Source organism: Cupressus sempervirens, chromosome 6 (assembly GCF_028749045.1).
Source record: "Cupressus sempervirens isolate cs-2001-9-10 chromosome 6, ASM2874904v1, whole genome shotgun sequence".
Taxonomy (NCBI): Eukaryota; Viridiplantae; Streptophyta; class Pinopsida; order Cupressales; family Cupressaceae; genus Cupressus; species Cupressus sempervirens.
In genome coordinates, this window is record NC_143123.1 from 244425583 (window position 1) to 244449389 (window position 23807).

General features: G+C 36.4%; 1 protein-coding gene across 8 annotated transcripts in view; it reads right to left on the reverse strand.

The window, feature by feature from the left end:
* Window positions 1-355: 355 nt before the first annotated feature.
* The window catches only part of LOC149552163 (Zincin-like metalloproteases family protein), a 273149-nt gene continuing 249697 nt past the window's right edge, over window positions 356-23807 (reverse strand). For 5 of the 8 annotated variants that reach the window (XM_089787641.1, XM_089787648.1, XM_089787643.1 and 2 more), the window contains 5 exons: window positions 10717-10843; window positions 10488-10561; window positions 10290-10394; window positions 10097-10177; window positions 356-881 (listed from right to left, as the gene is read on the reverse strand). In XM_089787641.1, the coding sequence (XP_089643767.1) occupies window positions 780-881; window positions 10097-10177; window positions 10290-10394; window positions 10488-10561; window positions 10717-10843 (489 nt within the window). In that variant the 3' untranslated portion in view covers window positions 356-779. The remainder of the gene's footprint in view (window positions 882-10096; window positions 10178-10289; window positions 10395-10487; window positions 10562-10716; window positions 10844-23807) is intronic. The other 3 variants (XM_089787642.1, XM_089787647.1, XM_089787649.1) reach the window with 1 other exon arrangement.

Consider the following 23807-nt stretch of genomic DNA (forward strand, 5'->3'; position numbering starts at 1 on the left):
AAACCAAATCTGAAATGCTTTCAAATGCATTTACTTATAACTGCTTTATATCATTTTTATTTATACATCTTTCAATATTTATCTAAATTACACCCCAATTTGAAGTTTATTATAATTATTATTTAAATAGTGGAAAATTATTTATTAAATTTATGAATTCAAAGCATTAGACAAGTGAAATATTAATTCACTCACAATTTGCTTCTTAAACCAATAGAATAAATACAATTTTTTAAAACTAGTATATATTTTTTAAATTAATAAAAATTATGTTAAACATGTTTAAAGGTCTTTATCATTCTTAAAAATAGATGAGTAAAGAGTGAAAAAAAAATTAAAAAGTTGTCATTCATAATTATATAAGAAAATAAAAAGAGATTGTATAATTAGAACTCCCACGTAATATCACAATATACACTTTAATCCTCATTACAATATGCCAATTTAGGTTGCTCTCAGCGTTTCAATAATTACACCAATCAATTTAATCCATAAACACAAGCATCTACTAAAATTTCCCATTTACAAAAGGCATTTAGTGAATCCCACATACTCTAAATTAAAAGATAGGGACATTCCCGTAGATTCTTGAGGACAAATTAGAGGTCCTCATATAAGATGAAAAAGGCAAACGCATGGAGTTTGCTATAGATTGTAAAGATTACAGGTCAGTGTCTTAGCTGGATCAAAAGGGTAATACCCACAATCGATCTCGGATCACAAAACACAAGCAACCCCACCACAGTGAATTGACAGCTGAAAGTCCAACAATATAAACCTTATGACGTACCCCACCTCACAAATGCTTCCGTTGAAGGTTCACGGCCTAGGAAATCATGTAGAATGGAAAATGCATCTTTGGTTGCTCCAGGAGCTAATACCTGCAATTAAATTGTTAAGTTAGGTTTGTTTTTTATCATTTAGGTTATTCGATATGTCTGCAACGCTCATACAAAAATCCATTATAGAAGCATTACTCACACATTAGCATATAATATATGTATTTTGAAAAATGGCTTAAACTCACCGTCTCTGCTACCAAGAGGAATAGCAAAGGCCACATGATGCTAACTAATTTTATAGCTCATAACAAAATACTTAGCAACCACTGTCATGTCTACATAAAGCAAACTTGAAACTTCGAGTAGAATGATAGTTGGAAAAGGATAGCCAAACAATGATATTATAATGGAATTCATTCTCAGGAACAATTGCAAGCTGCATCTAAGCCTTTTTCTTTTCTTCCATGTTAATGTCTTTCCCGTTCCTTTGATCAAGTTAAAAATAAGAAAAACACTTGAGGAAACTTAGGATGCAATGATACATAAGCAGGAAAAACTCAACAAAATAGAAAATTTGGAGAAACATCTCTGGTGTTTTTGATGGATTAAACTTGACTCTCGCTGGTAATTGGCAGTTAGAAATGGAATTTCAATTTATATTAAATGATTAAAAATTAAAAATTAAATTTTGGAAAAGAGTTCAAAAACCTTTCAAACACCCACTTTTACGGATTCAAATCAATGGTGAAACAGAATCCCAGCTGTGTTTCAGGGCTTAGTATTTCCTTGCCTCAGCAAAATTTATGTAATAAAATATGTAGGTCAAGACAAGAATGATACATGTTGGGTGGATATTTTGCAACCGATAGTTTTGGGTAAAATTCAATCGCAAAATAGGATGACCAACCACAACATATGAGACAAAGTCTCTCCTACCTCAAAGGGAAGGCTCCCTCTTCTCACCGTTCCTTAGATCAACTCAAGGTAAGCAAGAAGTCGAGAGATTTTTTAAGGGGTGTTACAATATTCTTTCCTCTTAGCTTTCAAGAAAGAATCCACTTACCTAGGGAGCAAGCAGTAGGCAAAATGAAACCTCAAACTACACTTCTATCTAAAGTTGTAAATGGTGATACCGATAAACTAACACTAACTCAAAGGCTAGTTGAAAGCATAACAATTTGGCTCTAAGTCCTATTTTAACCTATTCTATAAGAATAACCTCTACCATTGGGGTGCAAAGACTTCCAGAAGTAGAGAACTCTAACTATTTTACGTAAATTTGAGATGGTAATACAAGCTACAGTCAAAGCTCATAGTCTATGTATTGCCACAACCACTCCTAGTCAAAACTTCGGTTCTGATTGCTTCTTAAATCACTATGCTCTATTATTGAACACACAATAATAACATGAATCAAAGACAATAGGCACAAATTACAATCAAAGCGTCTAATTTTCTCTATCACAATTGCTTCCAGTCAAAGCTTCAAATCTAATTGCTTCTTTTATTCAATTTTCTACAGAATCAAAATTATGCTTGCACAAGTCTGACAGAGCTTTCTTGCATACAACAAAAGACGATTTTTACAATGAGGGGGCACACCTTTATATAGGACAGGAGTTGAGAAAAAAATGGAGTAAAATGTAGGAGCAACTCAACCAACTTTGACTCGATCTAACTAAAAGAAAAATAATTGGGTTGCATGCAATTGCACGTGCAACTCGCATTCCATGTAATTACATCCTTTTATGCAATACATCTTTTTCAATTACAAACATGAAAGAAGAAGAAGAGGAAAGACGGAAGAGCATTGAAACAAGCCTAGGGATTGTCCTGAAAGGCCTTGTACTTGGCGATGCTATCCCGGATGATCACAGGATTGGTAGTTCCTGTATTTTGTGTCACTGCATTAAGCTTGATAACCATGGTCTTGTGTCTTTTAATAACCTCCGACTCTCTTTGATGAATTGTCCATTGTCATTTGAACTCTTGATGTGATCAAGCTTTTCTCGTTCAAGTTGTCGTAAATTCTCCTTTGTACATTGACACATTCTGGATTCTCTGACACTTTGAAAACCTTCTTGACGATGCCCGAATGTAAACTCCAAATAACTTTCCATCAGCACCTTTAACTCTCTTTTTTTGAAGTAAAGTGCTTCGAGCATGTGAATGTGTGCAAATGAGAACTTTTGGATTTAAATGTGTGACCTTTAGTCAAAAATGGGTTCTTTTGATGTCATTACACGTAAAGTGAATTATATGTAAATACAACATTTAATGAGGAATAGAAAATGAGATGGCATGTGAATGCAGATGGAGAATGAACTTACACGTAAGTGCGTATGAAGGATGAGATGGAATGCGTAATAACAAATGAAGTGAAATGACATGTATTTGATCATGGAGGTGTAAGTGCATATGGAAAGTGAGATGAGTGGAAATGGAAATGGAAATGGAAAATGAAATCACATGTACGTGTGGATGATGGATGATATGAGAAACATGTAATCACATTTGACGATGCAAGTTTTGTGACATGAAAAGATGGAAAGGGAATGTGATGATGCTTTTGCATGAAATGGAAGGTGGAGTGAAGTGAAACGTGCTCAAGTTCTTGGGAAAAAACTTGCAATTTCTTCCAAAAGAAAAAAAAAAAAACAAAAAAACAAGCAAGCAAACAATGAAAAACAAGCACAAAATAAACACATGCCTTTGGACTTAAACTCAAACATGTCAACAAGCAAGTTGCTTTCAAGTGCAAATCCAAATTTGGAATTTAGAGAAATTCCAAAAACATGAAAATGAACCATTTAATCATTTTTAAAGCAAAAATGCACTATTCACGGCATATATTTGGACAAATGTGCAATAACAAGCCATAATGTGCATGGAAATAACAAGATAAGCATGGAGGTTATGAGCCAAAATAGCAAGATTTATAAATTTGAAGACCAATTCTCCCTCAAATCCGAGTTTTCAAACAATTATTTGACTTTTTCCGTACTTGCATTCAACAAATATTAGTAAGCGAGGAAGGGTTGAATTTGATATGAAAATGCCAAATACATGGTCTCCAAATACAATTACATACATTAAAACTTAAAAACGACCCCTCTTGATCCAAATGTATAGGCTGAAATGCTATTTTTTGAGTTCTTTTAACAAAAACATTACTTTTTAAAGCAAAAATCTAGGCCGTTTTTGCAAAAACGTGGCCAAAAAATGCATGTTTTTGAGTCATTTTTGACTTGTGAATGCAAAAACAACTTCTCCAAATGCATATTGATGGACCCAAATGCAAAAATGTGCCTTCAAAATGAATAAAAGTGGATAAAAATCCCAATTTTTCTGAGTGTTTTTAGCAAAAACGTGATTCATAAATGGCATAATATGAGTCATTTTTTACCATAGAATGCAAAAATATGCCTTCCAATATCATCTAGAATGATTAAAACTTCAAAATGACTCCTTATTGGACAAAAACATGCATTTTGGGGCCCATTTGGGCATTCTTCCTCAAAACGTGATTTCTAATGGAGCTGAAAACCCACATTTTTTTACCAAAAGAACCAGCATTTTTTGTATGGAGAGGATTAGATTTGCAAAAATGTCCCTAAAGGAGAAGATTTGAAGAAATTTCATGGAAGAATTCAAGCAAAATCACCAAAACATGTTCTTGAGGGCCAAATGCATAAAGTTTTTTCAAAAACGGGCTTTGGAAGACTGAAAGCATGTGTTTCAATGCAAAATGCACCTTTTGGAGGCCATTCCATGTTTTTAAAACATGTAATGGGCTCGTTCAAGGCAAAAATGCAGTTTTTTGGTGTATAAGCATGTTTTTAAAATGTGTTTTTTGCCCAAAAACGGGTTTGGGAAGTGCAAATACATGTCTTTGGTACAAAAATGCACATTTTTGGTGTCAAGACATGTTTAAGTTACATGCATATGCAACTCAAAGCAAAAACTCACATTTTTTGTGCATATATATAACACATGTAGCTCATCTTTTTGATGTCATTACACATTTTAAAGAATTTATATGCAATGGCATTAAAGAGGTCCACTTCTAAGTGATTTTACACTTTTAAGTTGGGTTTTACATGCAATGGTATGAAAAAGGTTCACCTTTAAGTGATTTTAATAAGCACATGTCAATTTAATTTTGATAAAATATTACTTAAGTGGGACATAAATTATATTTTACATTATCATAAAAACAATCTAATGTGCAAATATGATTTAATATGTTATATTTACTAGAGCATTTGATTTAAATATCAAAAATTAAATTAAACAATATAGTTAATATAGTCACCTAAGTGAAAAATAAAAAAGCAACTCAACTTAAAAATATAACATAAAGGTGACTATAGTTACTTTAAGTGACAATTTAATTGATAAAGTAACTTGAAAAAAACATAAAGTGAATTTAAATTATATTTTTCAAAAAGTGAACGCCAAATAAAAAATATAACATGCTATTTTTAATTCGTGTTGTTGCATCAAAAAGGTCCACTTTTTAGGCACTAAAATGGTCATATCTTTTGATTGACAACTCCGATTAAGCTCTAAGTTAGATCAAATCAAAGGGAAAAACCGAAAGCAATGACTTAAGCGAAACCAAAGGATTAAAAACCAACAAACACACACTAAAACGAAGAAAATGATGTTGAAGGCCTCAAAAATCAAGTATAGGCTCAACAATCAAAAAAATGGAAAAGACTTGACAAAAGCCTTTAGTAAAATGATTCATTATATCAATTGGTGTCGTTTGATTGATCAATACAAACCAATTAAATAATGGAATAAACTTTAAAAATTACAAAACTAGCTTGGAAAAGTTCCGTACTGTTACCTACATTTTGTAGTGACAAAATGCAAGACAACGACACTTGCACGAAAGAAACTAGTCTGTAGTTGTTAGATGAACAAGAAAGACATGGATCATTCGTTATTTGGATAGAATTTTCATCGTTAGTAAATGAAGATGGAATACAGAATTGATGTGCACTTCTGCTCAATTATTTAGATGTAGTGTTGAGATTTGCATATCAAAGTGGTCCGAAAGACTAATATCACAAATAAAATAGAATTCCTAATTCATGACAAGGTCAATGGAAAAAGCACTTTAGGGCAAACAAGACTCCTCACTCATTCCCAAGGAAGTTCGAACCGGGCTGAACTTCGGGTCCGGTTCGAACTTGGTTTGACCAGGGTGTGATTTTTGCACTGTGGGTTCGATCGGGTTTGAACTAGGATAGAACCTGGGCAAACCAACTCCAACTTATCGTACCCAGTTTGAGCCCACAACAAATTGGACCCCACCAACCATTGGAAAAGTGTTTTTTGGGCAAGATTTAATTATTTTTTGGCATCCATTAAATTTAAAAGTGTTATGAATTGCTTTTGTGGCCTATCATTGTCATTTTATGTTTCTAAACAGGTTATTTTGTCTTAAGGGAGAGCACATTAGTTTTTGATAAAGCATCCGATTGTGCAAGGAGTTTGAAGATTGATTTGTTGGTGTTCTTGCAATCGATGATTTTGATGACTTTGATGTCAATGCCATTATTTCTTCTGCTGCTGATCCCATTGGCCTTAGCGCAAGTAATACTAGGGAAGAAGATGATGATGAAGAAGAAGAAGAATATGAAGAAGAAGATGAAGATTGAAGAACTTAGAACTAAGAATATTAATAGATTTTCATTCCATTAATTAAACAATGAATGTGAAACAATGATACTTGAACTTGATATTATAAAATGTTTTGAATCTTTGATGTTGAAGTTGATTGAATCATGTTACTATATGATGGTATGATCACTATGATTACAACTACAAATTTAATTGTTTATGGTGTTTTAAAGTTATGTGTTTATGCTACTATGCTACATTCTAATTATAACTCATGCTTCATAAAAAATGTATATATATAAATATATAATTTTTAAATGTTTTTTGTACTAATGAACCCAAACCCTTTTCTGAAATTTTGACGAACTTGCGTACCGGTTCTCAAACTTCGAAGTTGGAACCAAACTCGAACGGACAACTTAGATATATAAATAGAAAGCCAATTTTAACACATGTAAGCCAGCAAAATTGATTAATCTTACGCTTCTGCATGTGACAGCATTAAAAATATACCCCTTCCAAATTACTCTACAAACTACAAACCATCATACTAGTGACTGTACTATAATAGTGATGGGCCTGATGACCAAAACAGGTGTAACATGTCCAACCTACATTAATCCATGTTATGGCCACCCTAGAATTTTCGCCAAAACAAAGGTAACAAGATATAACTAAAGCTGTAGGTTTAGCCTCAGATCTCATGCATGTAGGTCAAACTCACATAGACAACTTCCCTTGAGATAAACAGACTGGTTTAGTGGGGGATATTTGCTCCAACTCATTCAATAAAACAACATAACATAGAGAATTAGTATGCAACTATCTAACTGAGCAGGGGTTTATCAACATCGCTGCTTTGGGAATGTTAATGATATGCAATAAACTTGGAAGTACAACGCAGAGATCAAACGATTCTCAAGATAATAAGCACCATTAATCATTGAGAGGAAGTAACAATAGAATACATATCTATGAACTCGTCACAATAAAAATCATTCATAGGTGAAGAATAGTTCAATCCAATCTCAGCCAAAAATTACTAATGGGACGCTCATCTTAAAATATATATCAGTCTCTAACCTTATGCTCTGCCAATACACTGCTTCAGGAAGGGATGCTCAGCACCGACTATTGCAATGCTGAGGTCTTGTTACAGAAGCAGACATTCATATAAAGCTTCATATTGGCAATATCATTCAGGAATGATAAACAAGATGGATGCCCTCAATCTCCTTACAAAGCTTCAACCAAGACTACTGTAACACTGGAGTTGCAACAGCAGATATAATTTTGTCCAGACTCACTATAAATCCAGAGTGCAAGTTGATTGCTATAGCTACTGATTTCTGAGACATTCAACCACAAATGTCATGCCCTCATACTGCCCCATTGAAGAGCCTTCAATAAATGTCTAATGAACCTCACTCAGAAAGTATTCCCAGCAGTTAATGATTGCATCTCCCTCATTTACCAATCGCTCAGCAGTTAATTGAATCATTGTATGGGGATTGATGCTTTCTGGGCTTCAATGCTCATGAATCTATGATAGCTAAAAGTGTGAAACTGAAGGTCCATGGCTCTGTAACAGAAAAGATTCATGTGTACTGGCCAAGGTACTTACATAGTGGCAAAGGTTCACCATGAAGAACTTGAGCAATCCGACAGCACATTAACTAATGCTACTGTGAATAATTTTAATGAGAACCTGGTGTATCTCCTTATTTCTTATCTATCCATAGTTTCGACTCAGCTCACAATTTCTGAAAGAATTGTTGCCAACAGTCAGGAGGAACAAACCACGATAACAAGGTTTGTGGTCGCAGCTGCAAATCATAATGCTCTGATTTTTATAGCATCCATGGGCAAAAATATTCACAGCACAATGGAAGAAGCTATTCATCAAACTCCTGCTCCACTATATTCACAATGATAACGTAACTATCATCAGTGCTAAATTTAGGATTAGTCCAACATATGCTAAAAGATGCAGTCAATAAGATACACTGATCAATATTATTAAGTAATAAACATTATGATTCTAAACCAATTATGATATATTAACAGGTATGACTGGGAAGACTAAGAAGTGATTACTAAATATAAAAGGCATCTGTTGAGAATAATAGAACCAATCGGTTAATATAAGCTAAGTCACAAGGTCCGAATTCAAATTCAAGTTCGTCAACCATAAAATTCAGATGAAATTCAGCAAGAGTAAATATTTGAAAAAAAATATCGACATTAGATTTACTTTATATAAATTTATTTATTTGTAAATATAAGTAATATATCCATAAAATTGTCAAAATAGTTTGGTATTGCTAAATAGTTAAATTAAATAGCTCAATATTATTTTAAAATAAAATAATATTATATTAAATATCATAAAATTTGGAGTAACCACCATTGGAACCACTGAAAAATCGCTGAAATTCGAACTTCATAGTGTTTGAACCACCATTATCATTAAACCAAAAGCTCGAGCTGTCAATGAACGTCACAACAGCCAGAGACAAGGATCCACAGGAAAGGGTTAAGCACATGTCACAAATCCATCAGTCTATGCTGAACAGTACCTTCACCTAGATGGGACAGAGGCACCAACCTCCTAACACATAGATGAAATTTGGTGTACCTGTGACTTAGGTATTAAGGAATGGGCGTGAATAAGAAGAATGGCAATTATGAAGAGACAAGGATGTGTCTCTTGAAAGCATCACTTCATCGTACTAAGAGGGATGTCGATCCTTTCATTTGATCATCATCGAACATTTATTTATTTTTATATCAATCCTTATTGGATCTTCTCTGTAAGAGCAAGTGCCATTGTCATTTTTGGTTGCAAGTAATATAGGCAGTTCAGAGATGCCACCAAGAGATTGCAAATATGAAAAATTGCATATCAGAAATAGTATCCATTATCAAGTTACAAGCATTCCAATCCGAATACCAATCTGAAACAGCAACATATCATTTCTAGTGATATCAATATATTTGCATAATTATATTGGTATATCAGACATAGCAAAACAATGTGCTGAAAGCAATATAAATTGATTGCATAAATACATCAGTTAAATCAGATATAGCATCATACTATTATCACTATAGTGATAAAGTAATTTCTATCATAGCATATTCAATAATTCTATATCAGAATTTTGAATTTTCCATCAAATCTATATCATCTTGTATACGTTTATATCTTTATATCAGAAATAGCAGTTGATAATTTGTGTAACTTCCATGACATGGTTTAATTGAAAGAGCAAGGACAAGTTAAGGTGATTTTCCCAACATACCAAGTTAGCCAGAAAGGGCACATTACACAATCTAAGGATGATATCAAAGCATAGGTCTATATCCAAAACAGTCCTTTTGATTGAATAAAGCAGAGTCCCAAATGCTGTTCTAAAGAGTCTGATATGAATATTCATTAGATGAAATTCATTATTCTTATACACAAACTAAGTCGATGGATAAATTATTTATATGATTAACAAGAAATGCATCTTGAAGCATGTACCAAGACGTGGTTAGCAAAGACAGATTTTTTTTTTGCAAATAGTCCAAAATGCACAGGAACAAAGATAAACAATTTCTCAAAGATTTTATTCAAATTGATTCAAGCATTTAATGAAAATTTAGCATTAGGAACTGCACATGGAACTACAAACCTTATTTCTGTATTGCATTCCAAGAGAGCTATTCAAAATATCACCTTCAAACTTTGAGACATACATATCTGCAGCAAACACCTAAAACCCAAGAAGCCAACAATAATTAAACTTAGCAGTTTTAGAGAAAAAGGGAAATGAAAAGATATCAAATTATTACTGATACATAAACAGTTTCAGGGAGGTAAACGACCTCAAACCAGATGTATCTGTAGCATGCAGCTTCATTGCCTGTGACCAGATGCAGGAAGGTTGTAGCAAGGCTTGTTCCATCCAGCAAAGGAATGCCCAACATTACCTGATAATTAATTAAAAATATTTATAATTCCCATCTGTTAACAAGTGACGTTTAACAAGTTCTATCCAGAAATTACATGTTATGTTTCAAAACCTTTGGATATAGATCCTCAAAAAAAGCCTTTGTATCCACTTTGTCACTTGTGTGAATAATCTGATCAAAAAGACCTGAAAGTAAAAAAAGTGAATGAGAAGCAAGATACTCAATGCAAGTAAAATAAAAATCATTTCACTAGAGCCAAACATAAGTATGTAATTTAAGAGCATAATGTTTTTAAAAGCAACAAACTATCTGCTCAGATGATTTGAAATGAAAAACTGACAGAGAAGCTTGCAGTTCAATAATTGCATACACATAAGTATTTTTTCTTTCATTTTCAGCCCACAAAAAGCTTTTTGTTTCTGTTTCAGGGCTGTGCAAATTTCATCTGGTATTGGTCTATGGATGTCCTGCACATTCAACAAACACGGACGTGTTAGAAAGAAATGGATGAAAAGGGAGAACTCTTTATAACCTGGCTGATCAAACACTGAAATCTGAACAAGCTTCCACATTACTTAAGAGACGTGAGGTTATATATTGTTATACAAATTTAAAATATAGACATCACACAGCCTAAACAGACACAAGCTATCTTGTTTCCTGACCAAACAATTGCTTTGAATGGTCTCCTTTGTTGAATGACCAAATGAACAGTCAGAAACAAAAATTATTTTCTTGTGATTAACCTAAATTTTCACAAAGCAGAATAGGAGAATAAATGCACAAGCAAGAGAAGATCGACACAAAAAGAACAAAAGAAGAGCAGAAAACTTAGCTATTTAAGTAGGCCACTCTGACAGGCAATCTCCAAAAGTACAATAACAAACATTTCTAAGTTCATAATATGAGGATAAACACCCTCTAATCCCACCTTGGCTGATGGTCATTACAATTACTAAAACTAAGAGCCAATAATGATTAAGTTAAGATGATGTATGCCCAAGTTGGCCATCCAATATCATAATACGACCAATGGGTTGACGGCCTAACATAGTCCCCTTCTTCATAAAATTATTGCCCTCAACACTTAGCTGTGGGAATTTCTTAATGAATCCTCCATCCTCCCACCCAATATCATCAACTGTGAAATTCTTCTATTTGATGAGATATTAGGCAATGATCCAACTCTGCTGTGGCTTACTTGCCCGAATGCTTGCCTTTAGTACCAGAATCGATCCTCCTCCATCTAACTTGGGCAAGTCTGTCTGAATTCAAATTTATTTCTGGTTACCTCATTCAAACAAGGCAAATGGAATATTGAATGTATATGTATGGATACTGGCATCTCTACTTTGCAAACTAAACTTCCAATTCACTCAAGCACTTAAGGGCCATAATATTTGGGTGTTAGGCTATTGACCTTTTGTTGTTTCCATGGTTGCAGCTTCAAAAACATCCAACTGCCTGTGTCAAACTGCCTTGCACTTCAATTTTTCTCTGTCCACTGTTTCATCCTGTATTGTGGCATGGCCAAATCTTCTTTAGAGAGTTAAACAAACTTTCAGTTGATGCTGCATATGCTCTTACTTTACCAGAACCCAGGATTGCAGACATACTGAACATAGTATTAAAGAGTAGTAATATTAGATAAAGCATGATGAGATAATTTGTTGCAAATGGATGTCTCCTTTTGCCTGTCTTCATATTTTGGTTCCTGCTCCTCCATAGCCTGTTTTCCCTTGAAGCAGAACATCTTTTCTGCACATTTATGCCATCAACTGTATTTTTTATCAAAAAAAGGCATAACCATTCACTCTTTTTTCTTTGATTTGTTGGGAAATCGATGGAGTTACTGTTTGAAGAAAAATTTGAAGAGAAAATGCACAAGTTCCACGATCTTTAAAACTTGCAAATTAGTGTCTTTTACCTACAAGCTATTTTCCCTCCAACCTGCAGGATCTAATTATAGTGTCATTTATATTATGGGGTTCGATAAGCCTTACACATATTGTATGGTACTCTTGCAAACTCCTACAAATAAATCAAGCTTAAGCAAATCTGAAGGATTCTTTATTCGCAGATATATGTCAGACCAAATCAAACTTGGTGACTAATGGAAGCAATTGCTCATACAGGGATAATCATAGAGCTTGACAAATTCTAAAGATATTTTCCAAATGATCGCTTTGTTCTGCTCTTAGAACCATTTAGACTAAATTACAGGTTCAAATCTGGATGCGGATGCAGGTTGAGAACCCGGTACATGGATAAGTGAACTTTTTTCTTTTTTTTTTGGGGGGAGTGGGGGGGGTGGGGTGGGGGGGTGGCATTTTTGGATGCGCTTGGGTACACATGTATCTATGTGTGTGTGTGTGTACAAAAAAATAAAAGAAATATCAGTCCACAGCATCACAGCTGTCATCAGGATAAGCCATGAGACTTGTGCCACCAGCATGCCAATCCATGAACCCACAAATTTTTCTATTGCATATCAAGTAATCAAAAAGGGTACATCACAGTATCAGATCAGTTTACGTAGAAAACCACAACATACAGAAGTACATAATAAGAGTCTCGAGACATATATGACTAGCCATTATTCTGGCTTGTTCAAAAATAATATCAAACTATTTTCTGATTCAAGGAGGATCCTCCTCATCGTCTTCTTCTTCATCATTGGTATCAGGGGAAACAGAGTTATATCCCAGCACCCTGTAGTCATATTCAGCCTTCTTTTTCAGTTCCTTCTGCATGTTGTCCATTTTGATCTGCTGGATGAATTCTCTCAGAGTGTACTCAAATTCGTCTTTTTCTTTTATTGATGTGTACCCATAAGAAATCTCTGCTTTTTCCATGGTAGCTTTTCCTTCTCTTAGTACCTGCAGAAATTTACTTTCCTTCACCTTCAGGATCACTGTGATCTGCATAGAAATGTCAAAATTTATGAGCCTCTTACGAGACTCAGTAAGATTTCTGTCCTTCCCTGAGAGCACATCATTATTCCAATATTTCCAGATGAACCATAAAACAACAGAGGAAAGCAAAGACCAGAAAGAGATACAAAACTTGCTGCTGTTGATAGTTCCAGAGATTATATTTATAACATCGAAATGAGTTTTGAAAGATAGGCCAAACATATTCCAGATTTCAGCAGCAAATAGGCATTCAAAAAATACATGCATGACAGATTCTGGCTGTTTACACACAGTGCAGATGTTAGGCTTCCCCCCGGTCTTTTGAGTGGGAGTTTGTGCAGAAAAGGCTTCCACAGAAAACAAGATATTTTGGGTTCTACAGGTCTTGTCCACAACATGGTGAAATATTTCATCCATTCCAGATTATCAATCTCAACACCCCATTTAGAATTCACATGAACAAAGATATCATTGTTATTTGTTAACAGCTGGTAGAGGTATCTAGATTTTACAAGATGAAGGGGGGTATGATCAGGCCAAAGCAATTGAGAATCACAGCATGAGACATTACAGCATCTTTTGATAGGTCCAATGTTAAATAAGGCTCCTCTAAGCACAGAGTATGTTCTCCGCTGGGATTTGGGTAAGTGAAACTTCTTTCCTAGCCATTCCCATTCCACAAAGCCATCTTCCAGGATGATATCTCCAAAAACAGAAATACCAAGTTCAGACCACTTTTTTGCTGAGCACCCTTGGAGAAGAGCAAGCTTTTTATCCCCACGGCTCAGATTCCACCAAATAGATTTCTTTCCACATAGGAGACCAGATTTCTCAACCGGATCTTTATTGCTTAAGAAACGCTTGACAAATTTCCAGGCCTTCCAAATACTTTTAAAAACATTGGATCCTTGAGCTACCAGGGAAGCATCAACTAAGAGAGAGTCTGTAAAGCAAAAATTCTTCCATCCTCTAGGTCTGCTGCAATGGGACCTCCTCAGATTGTTTCTAATCAATACCTTCCAAGGCTCCTCTCCATCTCCTGCTTTGGCAATCCATTTGACAGCCAAAGCTACACCTTGAAACTTAAGGTCCTTGAGACCCAAACCTCCCCATGCCCTGCTCTTAGTACACCAGTCCCAAGAGACAGCGTGTATTTTCTTCACTCCACTTCCATTAGACCACAAAAAATTCCTGATAATTTTCTGAACAGAGTTAATCTGCACTTGATTGAACAGCCACATGGAGGAAAAATAAATAGGATAAGAAGATAGAATCTTCTGGCAGACTTGAAATCTACCAGGAAAAGATAGCAGATTACTATTCCATTTTGCTAATTTCCTACTTATTCTTTCAAATGCCCAATCCCACATCAAATTGAGATTAGGCTCTACAGAGAAAGGGATGCCCAAGTATCTTACCAGATGATCCGACCCCCCCCCAAGCCAAATCAAATTTACTCCACCAAATAGGTGGTTCTTTAGTCCATCCCAGCATAATAGATTTTGAGATGGATATTTTACTACCAGAGGCAAGACATAATGTATCAAGTTTCTCCATAAGGTAGGTCATATTAGTTTCTTCTAAATGCAGGAGTATTGATGTATCATCTGCAAACTATACATTGGCAACTTCTTGATTGTTAGGGAGAAGAATTCCCCTAACACATGGAGAGAGAGAGAGAGCTATCTCTGAGAAGATAATCAAGAGAATCACTAGCTATCACAAACAAGGATGGAGCTAATGGACATCCTTGCCTGATAGATCTTGTAAGGCTAAAGAATTCAGATCTAACCCCGTTAATCTCCATTGCAGCCTTGGCCCCAAACAACAAAATAGAGACCATTCTGCGATAATGTGTCAGGAATCCAAGGGCCTCCAACATCATCATGACGAAACCCCACTCAATCCTGTCATATGCTTTCTCATAATCTATAAGGAACATGGCACAATCTTGACCTGAAGACTTAGCCCAATTCATGGCCTCCCAACATGTAATAAGATTCTCCAAAATATACCTACCTTTGACAAAACCAATCTGAGTACTATTGATGACATTAGGAAGAATCTTTTCAATTCTGATAGCTAGAACTTTGGCAAGAATCTTATAAACCACATTCATCAATGTAATAGGCCTCCAGTTCTTTATGAGCAACCTATCACCCTCCTTTGGAATGAGTTTAATAACACCAGCATTTAGTTCAGGGCCAAGAGACCCTCTGTCAAAGGCTTCTTCATAAACACTTAACAAATAGGGAACTATCCAGTCTACATTCTTTTTATAAAATTCAATTGGGAGCCCTTCAAGTCCTGGCGCCTTATCATTAGCCATTTTGCTAATAGCTACTCTGATCTCCTCTTCTGATGAACCCCCATCTAGAACCTTAGCCTCTTTATCCTTAATTTTCTTAGGGATGATGGATCTAATCTTAGCCCTAGCAACCTCCATGTAGGGGTCAGGTTCTGAAGAAGTAAATAATTCCTTATAGAAGGAAGAGAAGGCCTCTAGGACCTCCTGCTGAGATGAAACCACCGAATCCTGAGTTCTAATACTGCAAATCTTATCTCTTGCCTCTTTCTTCTTCAGGGTTTGGAAGAAGAATTTAGATCCTCTATTTCCAAGGTTAATCCAATTAATCCTGGCTCTAACTTTGGCCCCTCTAGTCTTAAACAACTGAAATTTTTTGAGTGAGTTTCTGCGCAGAATGACTTTATCCAGAAGGGCTTCTAAATGGGGGTTGGATTGAATCTCTCCTTCTACTTCCTGCAAAGACTCAACCAACTCAACTTCCCTTCTCTTGGCATCCTTAGCCTTTTTCCTCCCTACTACCTTAAGCATTCCCTTCTAAGACTTGGAGGTTTGCTCCCATCTTTCAATGGCAGATTCATGTCTAACAACCTTCTCATTATACCAAACAATAACTTTGATAGCCGCCTTGACAGCATCATCTTTCAGCAAGGAAGTATTCAGAGAAAAACTTTGTTTAGGAGGGGATTCAATGCATTGCTCTCCAATCAGTTGGATGGAAGCCATAATTGGATGATGATCTAATAGTGTGTATGGTATGACTTTCATACAATTGTTGTCAGACTGAGGTTTACAGCGAAACCACATCTTATTTAAATAAAATCTGTCAAGTCTCGAATAAATCCTTCTATCACCTTTTTGAAAATTAGACCATGTGAACCAAATTCCTTTGGATTCATGCCTCATTCCTACAAGAGGGTCAAAAAGGTTCAACTTATTCATCATTCTACACCAGAATAATGGCTCATTCCCTTTCCATTCAAATTTAAGGCCCCCAGATTTGTCTTGAGCTCTCTCAATCATATTAAAATCTCCTGCTACAATCCATGGAATTAAGTCTAGATCAGCTAGCCACTTCCATAATTCAATTCTACCATTATGCTCATTAGAGGCATAAATTGAGCAAATACCAAATTGTAAATCATTATACTTCAGTTTAACCCAGACTGCCCTATTACACGAAGATGTCCCCCATCCTATCATTTTATCCTTCCAATTTGGACTGATTAGAATAGAGGATCCTCCTTTACCTCTCGGGTGTTTAGTAGAAATTGCAGTAGCATCCCTCCATATGCATTTTAGGGCAATATCTAGGTCAAACCCAACAGCTTTGACTTCTTGAAGTAACAGAAAGTCTAACTCTCTATGAGAGTTGAATAACCTTCTCACCACATATTTCCTGTCAGAGGCCTCTAATCCTCTAACATTCCAGGAAATGCAGTTAAGGGCCATAAAAAAAGATTAGTCTATCTCCATGGGTTTCCTGAATCCTTTGAAGCATTCAGGTATGCCTACTTTAGGTTTCTTAAAAGGTTTAGGATTCCCACTGATTAATGGGGGTCTACCTCTCTTCTTTTTCTTAATCAAGGGGGAAGCACCAAATTTGGGACCCAACCCTTAGGATCTTCACCATTAGACAGATCAGCATTAAATACAAATATCTCCTCCGACTCCTCATCTTTGCTAGCATCAGCACATGCAATGATTTCACCCTCTTCCACTTCACCAATACTGTCTCTCAACACTTCTCCCACTTTTGTCCCCCCTTCATTTAGGAAAGAAACAACAACACTTTTCTTCTCATATTTCCAAATATCCGGAGGTGGTGGAAGAGGAGGGGGGGCTAGAATTACTACCACAGAGTAATCATTCAACTTATCCTGCATCTCAGAAGAAGACATGTCCCCTCCCAAACCACCACACGGAAGGGAGTTGTTACACTCATCAATAGAGAGAATAGGCTCAAAGTTAGGTTTTGAGCAAATAACCCTAACAGAAGGAGCAGGTGAGGGAGAGGGGTTGCGAGATTTTGGGATATAATAAGTTCTCCACTTGGGCTGAGAGGAAATTTTGTTATTCCTAGCTCTTTCTCTAATCCTCTCCACTGCTAATTGCTGAGCATTTTTAGTTCTGTGAGCTGGTTTGGGTTTATCCGGATTTAGATCAAAATCAATATTATTCTCAACAGAAGAAATCTCTTGGGGTTTCTCAAACGCAGGGATAGTATTAGGTTTCTCAGGGGGGGATTCAAATTTCCCTTTAAGTTTATCAAGATTAGTAGAGAGTATTTCAGGGTTCTGGTTCCAATTCTCTGGAGGAGAAATGTTAATTGAAGGAACAAAGGTCTTGTTGCCAGAAAGAGGTGGTTCAACAGAGCCAGAGGTGTTAACAGAGCCATTTTTAGGAACTACTTTTTTCTTAATAGCATTTCTTTTAAGAATAATAGGGCATTCTAGTTTCCTGTGTCCTTTTTTACACACAAAACATCCACCCAAACCACCCAGAAAGGTAATCAGGCAACACACTGGAGCGGGATCAATGTCAAATTGCAGCCACTCTGGGAAGTCGACACCAGGCTTGAGTGAACTAAGAATTTGAACATCAGTGTTAGGAATGAAGCACTTTGCCTAAGGGCTCCTGCGCTTGCGGAATAAGCGTCAACAAAAAGGGCGGGAGATTACCTAGGATAATCCACCTAAGGCTAGACAATACCAGAACTTCATCTTGCGTGGCTTCGAGGGTCCAGGGCAGTGTAATGGGACTCGCCGAGTCAGCCTCGGACTCGGCGAGTCAGAGGCAGAGTCCACCTTTCCGAGGCAGACTGCCTCTTGACTCGAACTCTGCCGAGTCCTGTCCGAGTCCTGGACTCGCCTGACTTGGCGAGTCCCGATGCCAAGACTCTCGCCGGCGGGTAACAAGTAAAAAGGCAAAAAAAACATAAAATTCTTTGTTTAATTGGATTTTTTTGGTTTGTATAACTGGTTATTGACCTAAAAAGGTCATTCCACCATTTGCTTGTGCTCACAAGAGAGAGGAAAGAGTTAGAGAAGAATATTGGGGTTTTGAGAGAGAAATCAACAAACCGGTTTGGTCTCCCGTATTGATTACTAATGGTTTGTGCATCTTTCTAGCTTGCATTAAAGCATTTGAGAGGAGCTTGAGGGAGCATTTGGAGGAGGTTTCTACAAACTTGCATTTCCATTGTTTGTGCAAATTTGAAGAGGTAAGCTACAAGTTGTTGTTGCATTTCTTTGTGTTGTTTTATACTATGTTTTAAACTTTTACATTCATATTTTTTAAGTATTTTCACTTCTCATTTTGTTTAAATTTGTTTGGTTTCTACTCTCTACTACTAGTCTACTATTTTTTTACTTCTCATTTTGTTTACATTCATATTGCAGCAGGCTGACAGCGAACAGTAACTTATTGAAATTTGATATAATGTCTCAACAAGGTGAGAGAAGTGGAAATAGGCCTCCATTTAACCCTAATGCAAACCCAAGTGCAATAGCAAGGGATAGGGCTTGGAAACATGCCATCCCGGGGCACAAAAAGGGAGTTGTTACATGTTGGCATTGTGGTGTGGTATATAATGGGGGAGGAATAAATAGATTGAAGTATCACCTAGCACATATACCTAGACGTGATGCTAAAAAATGCAAAGATGTACCCCAAGATGTTATGCGAGACATCCAAACTCTTCTAGAGGAAAAAATGGAGCAAAAAGAATTGAAAAAGAAGCAACATGAAGAAATGGCACAACTAGCCGGAGCCCAACAGGGGTCTTCTAGTTTTCGCTCTCCATTATCCACTGCTCCACCTACGGATACCACTGCTTCTACGAGTGTGAGCATTGGGCCTCGCATTCGTAAGCAAAAATCGACACTTGATTCTATGTTTTCTCCACGCACGGCTCCAAGTTCACAGCCATGGCTTGAGGGCATGGGTTGGAACAAGGATAAACATGATTATGCAAAATTGGCACTTGGGGACTTCTTCATCTACAACAACATTTCATTCAATGCAGAAAGGTAATTATTTATGTAAATTTAAATTTAAGTCTTCTCTTGCTTTCAAAGTTACAAGTTTCAACTTTCAACTTTCAGCTTTCAATAATATGTTTATTTTGTTTATTTTAATTTGTATTTTGTTTTCAAATTTATTTATAATATACTAATTTGTTTAACTTGAAATTTTATTCTATTTGTTTTAGGTCCCCTTATTGGCAAATTGGAATCGATGCTATTGTTGTTTGTGGTCCGGGGTTCAAAGCCCCTAGTGCTGAAGAGCTAGGAGGCCCTATTTTGAACCAAAGGGTGGCTGATGTACAAGTTGAAATCACGGAGCAGCGTGAGGTGTGGAAGAAAAAAGGTTGCACCATCATGACTGATGGTTGGACTGATAGGAGTAGAACACTTCTCAACTTTCTTGTTTCTTCATCAGGTAAACTGTAATTGTACTTAGAGTCTTAGACATTAAAAATTTAGAAGTAGAACTTGTTCTTAAGTGATTAAGTTTATAAATTTTGAATTTATAAATTATGATTCATCATTAATCATTATACTAATTTGTTTCTTTTTCTTTAGGTGCCACGGTTTTTTTGAAATCCATTGATGCCTCAGGAAAAACAAAGAATGTTGAATATCTTTGTGGGATAATGGATGAAGTGATAAAGGATGTAGGTGAGGAGAATGTGGTGCAAATAGTTACTGATAATGCAGCAAATTATGTTGCTGCAGGAAAGCTTCTTATGGAGAGACACCCTCACCTATTTTGGACCCCTTGTGCCGCTCATTGCATTGACCTCATGTTAGAGGATCTTGGTAAACTCCCTTGGATCAAAATAGTTATAGAGCGAGGAAGGAGTGTATGCAAATTCATATATAATCATACATGGGTCCTCAACCTCACGAGGAAACACAATGAGCAAAGGGAGTTGTCTCGTCCAGGGGTCACTAGATTTGCAACCAGCTTCCTCACATTGAAATCCTTGCTTGATTCAAAGGGAGGTTTGAGACGTATGTTTGTTAGTGAGGAGTGGCTTGCATCCTCATATGCAAAGACCACTGCAGGGATTGTTGCAGCTGATCATATTTTTGACGATCCCTCTTTTTGGACACCTATTGCTGATATTGTGAAGGTAATTTTCCTTTTTGTCCTCATTTCAACTTTATTTTGTTTATGAAATTATGTTATAAATTATTGTTCATTTAAAAAAAAAAAAACTTAAAGCTGATTATTTCTTTTCCAACTTTCATAATGATTGCAGTTTGTAAAGCCGCTTATTGTTCTCCTACGAACAGCTGATGGAGAGAAGCCCTCAATGGGCTACATTTATGAAGGCATGGATAGGGTGAAGGAGGCCATTCGCACTTTTTTTGCAGGGAATCAAGATAGGTATGGGCCTATATAGGATGTCATTGATAGACGATGGCACAATCTACTTCACAGGCCTATACATGCAGCGGCCTACTTCCTTAATCCAGCATACCAGTCCAGCCCACATTTCAAGGCTGATGATAAGGTGTGGAGCGGCCTCTACGATGTTATAGAGAGAATGTCACCTAATTCAACAGTTAGCACAGATATAGTCCGTGAGATTGAGCTATTTAAGAAAGCTCAAAGGGACTTATTTGCACGAGAGTTGTGCAAAAGAAATAGGACAGCATTGATGCCTGGTAAACACTAAAAATCTTTGATTCTAATTTCTACATCCTAATTTCTAATAGTAATTCTATTACCATCTTAATTTGATAAATTCAAAGTTATTGATATGATTCAAAAATTTCTTGTTTCAGATGCATGGTGGGAGATGTTTGGCACAAAGGTGCCAAATTTACAGAGGATTGCGATTCACATCTTGAGCCAGCCATCTAGTGCATCAAGATGCAAACGTAATTGGAGTCTTTTTGAGCACATACATTCAAAGAAGCGCAATAGGTTGGCAGTGCAAAAATTAAATGATCTTGTCTTTGTTCACTACAACCTTCGCCTTCGCCATAGACAGATCTTTGGCACCGATACAACTCCGATTGTATTAGAGAATGTTGATCCTCATGCAGAGTGGAACACAGAGGTGGATGATCCTGTCTTCAGTGATGAAGATGTGGAGTGGGTAGATCAGGTGGATCGAAAGGCTGAGGCAGTAACGATGGCAGTTGAGGAGGCTAGAGCACGAGGAGACAGAGTGGACCCTGAGGCTAGGAGTGATGGATCTGAGGCTGATGACGAGGATTATGTGCGTGAGGAGGATGATGATGATGAGGATGAGGAGGAGGTTCAGGGTCAGCCTCAGACATAGGCAGAGAGGATGGCTCTAGAGTCTTCCATGACTTATCTTAGGCGCACTCGTAGGAGGACATAGAGGATGGCTCTAGTTGTTATTTTGATATATGTTTTGAACCTTTGAATTTGATACCATGGATTTTGTAATCCATGAATGTTGTAGACATTTGAGTCTTTGATATTGGAGTGACACTATGTTTATTACTTTATAGTTTATAACTTTATATTGTGGTTATTCAGTTTTTTTCCTTCAAAAATTCGCTTTTATACTTATGTGATCTATGCAAAATTGTGTATGTGTATTAAGTAGGTTCTATTTATATCAATTATTAAGTATTTGATGTTAATTGACTAAAAGATGCAAGAAACAATCTTAAAATCCTTAAAAATCTTTGGATTTCATAAGTTTTTCAATTTCCCGAGTCCTTGCCGAGTCCGGTCGCCGAGTCCGAGTCCGAGTCGGATTTTGACCTTTCCGAGTCAGAGGCAAGTCTGAGTCCCGTAACACTGGTCCAGGGTATTGCCCTAAATTCACAAGCACCAACCCTCCAAAATTGTTTATCTACAATCACCTTTTGGGCTTTATTATCACAAAAAAAGAGGATAAAAAGACCTTTTTGCCGCATACGACAATAGGTAAAATGAAACCCTAGCTTTTGCCCCCAAACTTTGTGAAATCAATCATTCAAAAAATTCCTCAACGGAATCCTAGAACTATCAACAGTAGCAAAGAAAATTGCACAATCCTGAAGCTTAGCTTTCTCTAATTCAATAACTTCATTCATCTGCGAATTCGGCTTAATCACAAGCGTGGACGGAACAGAAACTTTACCTCCATCTCCTTCGACGGTTGAAACCTCCTGTGCGATGCTTGAGATGAAGGCTGCCCCTTGAGGAATGATTCTTTCGTTTTGCACCGCTTGCTTGAAGGACAACGGCTTGGCTCCGCTACGCCCCTCTTCTCGTCCATTCTGTAAGGTTTTTTCGGCCATAGCACCTTCTGGGAGATCCAATGAATTTCGTAGAGGAAATTTAGGGTTAGAACTACCACCACCCGAGAAAATGGGCAAGTTGCCATGTTTGCGGGGTATAAAATCCCTCGAGGCGGAGGCATTAATGTCTCCCAAGGAAGTAGAGACCATAAATGCAACCCCTGTAAGGAAGCGTGTGAAGGACGGCCCGAGGGCAGCACTAGGGTGTCAAGCGCATCAACTTGTAGAGCCTTCTTCCCTTTTTTTCAAAACCTTTTCATCATAATATGTTATAACTTTTAACCTATTTTATTTATAGGTGGAGAAAAATCAAGATGTAAAGAGAGTGGAAAGAAATTTTCTCCACCATTTACAACTCTGTCTCAACCCTCAAATTTGAAATTAAATTATGTTAAAAATGAAACAGTAAAATGTATTATTAATTATAATAAATTAATATTACATTAGATTTAAATTAATACTAATATTTTACACGTATAAAACAAAAATGTATTAAAAAAGGAAATAATATACAATCTGAAAATATTATAAGAAAGATATATTCAAAAGTTTAATTTTGCAGTGTTAATATAAAGTAATATGTTTGGGGTATTTTTAGAGGACTTCATTTTCGTCATACATCACACTTCACTTTTGTCGAACAACATGAATAAATGAATTGAGGGGAGGATTATGTTCATTTCCACCGCAACTTCTCTCCTAGTGTTTGGGGTGCTTCTAGTTGGTTGTCTCGAAAACTGTGTAAACAACTGCCACCCTTTTATTTTTGGCTCTCAAGTGAGATCAAAGCCTCAAATTCTTCATCAACTATGTAAGATGAATTTTTTGTGACTTTGAGATTCAAAAATGAGCAAACTTTATTCCATACATAGGGTGGATGCACTCCCAATGCACAATTAGGTGCATCCCACCTTCATGTTGAGTAGCATGGATC